The following is a 7,143-nucleotide window of genomic DNA, read 5'->3' as shown; positions in this document are numbered from 1 at the left end:
GAGGACAATCAAAGAAATGGGAGCAGTGCAGAGGGCTCTTGAAGGTAGTTGAAGTAGATAAAGCGACATGAGAAAATTTTCATCATCGTCATTAGCTTAAGATTGATTAATCATCCTGTTAAGTATCGGTGTCGTTAACGGCCAGATTAATCTTGTAAAAAGGGAGCTTAAACTCTTAGTTATCAGATAATCCAAGTGACACTGCTGTTAACAGTCTGCCTTGGCTAAGGATTAAGTTATACTCAAAGTTTTAACTCAATTTATTACGATGATTACCATATCTTTCAGTGTTTGTTGTTCTCTCTCTTTCACACCTCTCACAGCCAGAGGCCCTGCACCTACTCAGGTCACGTCCCGACACCGGGCAAACCTCAGATCCCCTTTAAGTTCCACAGACTCTTAACCATGGGATGAATGGTCCTAAGTGAAAGTCGAAACTATGATCGATCTGGACCATCGATCTATTGAAACTAGACTTTTCAAAACCAATGTCGGGAGGCTAGCCACATGGCCCCCTAATCGCAGGATGCCCTCGCTTCCCCAGCCGAGATTTGAACCCTCACCACTATAAAAATGTGAGGATATATAGAATAAAATAAATCCCTACTGTTAAATCCACGGGGGAAAAGGAGAGAGGAAGAGGGGTCTTAAGCATCACGTCTGGGTGTACTTTTTTGAAATAGATGTGATTCTCCATAAACTTAAAGTTAAAACAATATATCTTGACATAGAAACTAATCTCAGGTTCCCGAGTTTAGTTTTTGTAGACCTTACTATAAAAACTAATTTCGAGATCACGAGTTTGGTTTTTACTCGTCGACGAAAGAGATCAACGAGCATCCTTGATTTTGCACAAGAGCCCTTGATCCCATGGTTGGGATTACGTGGCACTTAAAAGCTGAGACAAGGCTTGGGACTCAAACTCTAGAGATTATCTGCCATTGTCACTCTAAATATTGGTCTCATATGTGGCCATCTCTCTCTCTCTCTCTCTCTCTCACTCTCTCTCACTCTCAGAGTATCTAACACGTTTAGTTTGAGTCAAGATTGACTAGGAAAAAAAGATTGACTAGAAAAAAGAGAAAAGGTAGGAGTTTGCAGGACGCGAATGTTGTTGTAAAGCTCACGTCCGTGCGAGTGTCGTTGTTGAGCGACAGTTCATCAAAGATTCCCTAGCAAAGACCGCAGGCCCATCGTCGATGCTTCACAGCAGCAGCTCCACTCAAATTGACCGGTAGCAAGCAGCGGAAGCTGCCGCCAGGGTTCGAACCCTTTGCATATTAAACCTCTTCAAGCGAAGCTGTAGCTTGTACTTGTTTGGCCATGGCTATGGCTGCCTGCAGCACCTTCGCATGCCGCCACCCCACTTGCCACCTCACCTTCGACACCCACGCCTCCATGCTGCAACACTACCTCGATTTTTCCCACGCCGCTGGAGGTACAACTCACACAATTCAACATGAGCATACTGCAGAAAAGACGGCCGATGAAGCCGATCATGTTGATCCTCCTGAGTTCTACCCCTGCGACCTCTGCCCTCGCTACTTCAAATCCGCCAGCGCCCTCTGCGACCACCTCCGCGCCTTCCACCTCACTACCCCTGACCTGCTCCCTCCTGTGCCCATCGCTCCTGCTTCCCTCCTTCCCCACCAGTTACCCATCCCCGATGTCGCTTGCAACGACTGCGGTGGCACCTTCAAGACCACTGATGCGCTTCATCAGCACCAGTGGGCAACCCCTTACCACACCCATGTCGCTGCATCTCGCAATCCCAATCTTGGCACGCGTGCCCGCATATGCTCGCAGTGCCACACCAAGCTTCCGAGCCCGGAGGACTTGGATCAGCACTTTGTTGAACAGCATCCTTGTAAAGAGTTCATCCCTCTGACTTGAATGCATCTTTCATTATTTCACGATCTGCTGCTTTGGATTAGATTTTGCTAATGTGAGGCTTTAATCTTATGCACTTGTTCTTGTGGCATGTCTTCACTTCTGTACACAGTAAGTGAGGTATCAAAGCAAGAACATGATGAGGGGACATGGCATACTGTCGAGGGACGATTTCGCGTCGCATGGACAAAGCCCACTATCCAGCTCTACAACGTGCATCGCATCTTCAAGGTGTACAATCCGGGATGGAGACGCAAAGATTTTGAGGATTACAGAAAAGAGCTAAAGAGACAGATGTCAGAGCCAAAGATGGTAAAGAAGGACATCCCTCATGAGCTTCGCAACAAAATAAGGAGTGATGGTAATGAACTGTATCGCTACCATGGCACCACCGTCAAATGTAAGCTCGGCCGGCCCGCTGAGAAAGTTGTTGATGGAGCCGAAGGACAGGAGGCCTTATCCCTGTGCTCTGACACTGAATGCAGCTTGTGTCGCATCTTAGAGACGGGATTCACAAAAGAGAAGTGCAGAATCAACAGCTTCCAGCGATATGGTAAAGGAATCTACTGCTCCGGATCATCAAGCAAAGCCTCTGCCTATGTCAAATGCAATGTCTTGGTCGAAAAACAGCAAAATTTCAACTGCTTTTCGATATGCTGCGGATGCTTGGGCAGCAGTGATCATTCTAGCAGCGAGGTGAACCAATATAAGGTGATGATGGTATGCAGGGTTCTTGCGGGTCGGCCATATCATACGACGCGCAATCTTCAGCATCTCAAAGGGCCTCCGGATGGTTTCCATTCGGTGCAAGGCGATCCGGGCGAGAAACTCAACTACGACGAGCTGGTCATTTACAATGATTGTGCCATTTTACCTGCATACATAATTCTGTACACTAGCAGTGACTGATTTATGAGGGGCAAAATGCAGAGCATGATGTCTTTGTGCAGATTAGGTGTTTTTCCGGGTTCGTCGCAATCGGGGCTGGATATATGCAGCTGCCAAGGAACTGGGCAATTAAAGATGTGCATCCTTATTACAACAGTAATATGTCTCTGAAGTATTTGTATTTGGTGCTTCATCTTTGCAGCTTATACTGTCCTGCTGCAAGCTTCAACTACTTAGTGTCTGCATATCCTCATAATGAAGGAGATTAAGCAAGCCGTCCTTGAAGATACCCTGTTTGATTTTTTGATGTTACAAAAGAAGCAGCAAATTAAGCTTCCGGCCCACCATAGTTTTTATATTGAGAGAATCTGCAACATACCTCTCAAAAGAATCTGTTTTGATTCCTTATTTAGACACCACGTCATTTCACTTCCGGTTGAGGGGTCGTTTTTGACAGCTCGGGTGAGTTGCAAAATTTCATAAAGTAAAAGTGTCCTCCTCCTAGAACGGTGTTAGGTGGTGGTCACGCAAAGCTTAGTTATCGGTTATTTGAACCGATAACTAAGCCTCATTCTTGGTCACATGCAAAAAAGAGCATTGAAGAATAACTATGCTTACCCTTTGTAACTATGTCGATTTTGGCATAGTTGTAAAGTTCAAGGCATAGTTGGGAGGTGTGACCATGCAAGAAGCTTAGTTATATATTAATGCTTTACCTCGACGTAGTTGGCATAGTTATCTATCTATTATTAGTAACTAGGCCTCACATGAGCACCACCTTAGAAGAAACTATGTTCTTGTTGAAGAGCAATTTTTTTGGGAAGCAATTGATATGTATACAATCACAATGATGATTTGCTAACTTATGCCTATTTTCGTAAATGAGATAGTCATTAATACTTGTTTGGTACTAATAAGACACGTTGGTGCCTATTTTTCTTGCTTTTTAAAGAAAATTTAAATTGTTTTAAAGAAAAGATATCCAATTTTTGTTCTAAGCGTAAAATATGCTAGCTAACATATCTATGAAATTACAATTTTTTAGTTTTTAACACGAACTCCTGTGGAATTTCACTCATGGAAGTCACTTATCAAAATAGCAATAATATTTCTCTAAAATGCATCGCTTGATTAGAGAAAAGAAACAAACAAGATACAAATAATAGTCCATGTTTCTATTTTATGTTTGTGCTTCACTTTTTTGTAAGTTACATACAAAAGATTTAAAAAAAAACTATAATTAAATAGGAAAAGTTGTGTGGAATTGATATGCAACTTTTGTGAATTCAATTCTTGATAACTAGTCACTATTAGGATGTTTTTTTGCGTCGCATAGTGTCGCTATACAACTATCGCATAAGCGATGCTCACGAACACAAAATCGAAAGTATGAATGATCATGGTATGGTCTTTTCTTCCTTGATACTATGCGATTATAAAAATGATTAAAATAAATTGAAAATGAATGAAAAAATTTGACTGTATAATAAAAATGATTAAAACAAACTGAATGCTAATGAACAAACTTAACAATAATATACTGCAAGTAGATTAAAACTGGCTGAAGCAGACTGAATACATAGATAATCAATGTATGTATATATATAATGTCAATATCCAAACATGATCATCTATCAAAATGCCAATACGGCTAGTATCACTGTTTGTCTTGTTCGAATGATCCTGTCCCCCGACATGTGAAGGCTGTCTCCCAGTCTGTGAAGATGCTGCAGCGTGTGCTCGCTCCTCATCCATCCTCCTATCCTCCTCCTTCTCTCTTGCAATAAGCTCGAGATCTCTCTCGCCGTGAACCTCCTGTATTCAAGTTAAATTAAATCGATTGACAAATAAAAACTAATTTGAAAATCATTTTAACTTAAACAGAACTGTTGGGTCGAGCAAGCAGGCCGATAATTCATGATTTCATAAAAAATACTAAGGTCACTTAATAACACACTAGGGGTGGTTCGTACGTGTCTAAGTGCTCATGCTAAAATGCCTGTGCAAGAGAGCGTATGCAATCTATTGACCAGCGTGAACATGCACATCCTGCTAGAGGTTCACAAAGTGTCAAACTAGGTCCTAAGATAAGACTCATGCTAGACTGTAGTAGAAGCATGTCCATGTAACACAAGTGAAGTGCACACATGACAGTGGGTGGCCGGTTTTTTAGATGGTTGTTGCTTTGGATCTCTCTCTCTCTCTCTCTCTCTCTCTCTCTCTCTCTCTCTCTCTCTCTCTCTCTTTCTGCATCTCTCTTGTTCATTGCAATCACATCTAGGGAGATCGAGACACCCACGGCTGAGGAGAGAAGCTTCACAACATGGACGGAGACTACAACAGAGGATTTGAGCCATACTATCCTAGCATCTAGAGTACATATGAGTATTTATCACCCATCTTATCTCTCTCTTATATTGGGCACACATTGTATCAGTGATCACACATAGACAACACAGTTCTAGCTAGCAACACTTCTAGATTTAATTTAGTATCTCTTTTTTTGTACTCAGACATGGTATCAGATTCACCAATTTGTAACAGATTGGTCTCATAGGGCACTTTGGCCTTTTGAAGACGTTAATATATCATTTCATTTCATTTCATATCTCTCATGGATTCATAAGAGAATCAGGACTATTCTAGCACGAAATGGGAGATGCCGAGTACGACTATTTACAGAGATCGACATTGACAAAGCTCTTCAATGACCAATGCAATACTTTCTTAGACAACGACCGATGCCAAGCATCCTTGGGCATTGATGAGGATGGTTTTAGTTTTTCACTTTACCTCATTTCTATGTTTTGTACCCAGACATTGTATTTTTATTTTTGTACCCATACATTGTAATATATCCACCAACATTATATCGGTTTGGTCTCATAGGTCATTGTGGCCTTTTGAAGACGTTTAATACATCATTTTATTTCTCTCTCTCTCTCTCTCTCTCTCTCTCTCTCTCTCTCTCTCTCTCTCTCTCTCTCTCTCTCTCTCTCTCTCTCTCTCTCTCTCTCTCTCTCAGTAATTACTAATTGTGCATTGTCCCGTTTGTGTCGTAATAGCTTGACCATTTGCTATCCAGCTGTTTTTTGGGCCTATCCCTCTCCGAACTTGCGCTGTAGCTGAGCAATCACAATAGTTTTTGGCGATTCTAGCTGATTAGAACAAGAGTAATAGTTATCAAACATTTAAAACAACACATAGATATGTACGACCAAAGTATGTGGAGTCGAGACATGTACAACTCCAACAATTGTCGTATCTGCTAGCAAAAAAGGACACCATCTCAGATGGGCACAACCTGTCCATCCACGTCAATGTTTTAGGTGACATCGTAAGAGCCACACACATTTGAAACGGTCCCTGGTCGTCATAACTAGGTCCTAGCAAGGGTGTGGAAGATGTGTGGGACACCGATCAAGAGGGTGCCGGTGTTGGTGTCGACATCGTGATCAGAGAAGGTCCCAAGGCCGTAGAGGTACGCCGTCAGACTCGTCGAGAAGGGACACTACGCACATAAATTAACAAAAAGATAATTAGATCAATGTTTATGGAAATAATATACTTCCACAGTTAAATACCAAATTAATATTGTGTGTCCCGGTGTGTTGTGTGACCTCGCCCTCCGTTGAGTAGTCTATACTGGCGGCTGAGCAGTGGTATTTGGCTCTAGGAGATGGTGGAGGATACAAATGCATACATCTATGTTGGGTAGTCTTCAATGGACCGACGTTTTTAGTGAGGCAGTCTTCAATGGACGTGTGTTTTCATTGAGGGAGCAACAAAAACTAGTTTGATGAGAGCTTATGCAGCCTTGGGAGGATTGGAGAAGGTATGTTTGCAGGTTCATTTTTAGGAACCGCGAACAAAGCTGTGGCTTCCCCAAAAAAATCTTATTCAATAAGGATTCTCATTCGAGATTGGAGCTCTTGACATCTTTGGTCAATAGCTTCCTAGAAAATCTCATCCAATAAGGAGTATTTAGGGGTTGGCACATCACAATGCAACACAAATGCTCACATATGCATGTTACAAGACATAGAAACATAAAGTCACCAATGAACACTCCCCCCCACAAATAACCATCGAAGTTCGGGCCATGAGCTATTAAACAACTCCCTCATCACTCCTCCTACATAACTTAAAAAGGTCCATACTGGGAGATATAGAGTCCTTTTACAACTGAATGCCCCCCAGACCGCAACTTGCATTGTTTGGAGGTTCAAGCATACAACCAAATGCTCCCCACACATCTCGTATGCGTTGTTCAAAGGTTTTCGAGCATACAATGAAATGCTTCCTAGACATCCCATCTGCATCATTCCGAGGTTTTCAAGCATACAATGAAACGATCTCTAGACA

At 42.2% G+C, this 7,143-nt stretch overlaps 1 protein-coding gene across 1 annotated transcript; it reads left to right on the top strand.

Moving 5' to 3' along the window:
- The first annotated feature begins 1,096 nt into the window (after positions 1-1,096).
- On the top strand, positions 1,097-3,224 carry LOC147433008 (uncharacterized). Its single transcript, XM_086492753.1, has 2 exons — positions 1,097-1,867; positions 2,003-3,224. The coding sequence occupies exons 1-2, from the start codon at positions 1,324-1,326 to the stop codon at positions 2,797-2,799; spliced, it is 1,341 nt and encodes a 446-aa protein (XP_086348879.1). The 5' UTR covers positions 1,097-1,323; the 3' UTR covers positions 2,800-3,224.
- The last annotated feature ends 3,919 nt before the right edge of the window (positions 3,225-7,143 follow it).

The sequence above is a fragment of the Adiantum capillus-veneris genome, chromosome 20 (assembly GCF_014529385.1).
Source record: "Adiantum capillus-veneris isolate H3 chromosome 20, ASM1452938v2, whole genome shotgun sequence".
In the NCBI taxonomy this organism is placed as follows: Eukaryota; Viridiplantae; Streptophyta; class Polypodiopsida; order Polypodiales; family Pteridaceae; genus Adiantum; species Adiantum capillus-veneris.
Note: the sequence above shows the minus strand (reverse complement) of the source record. Positions and strands in the feature narration are given on the sequence as shown.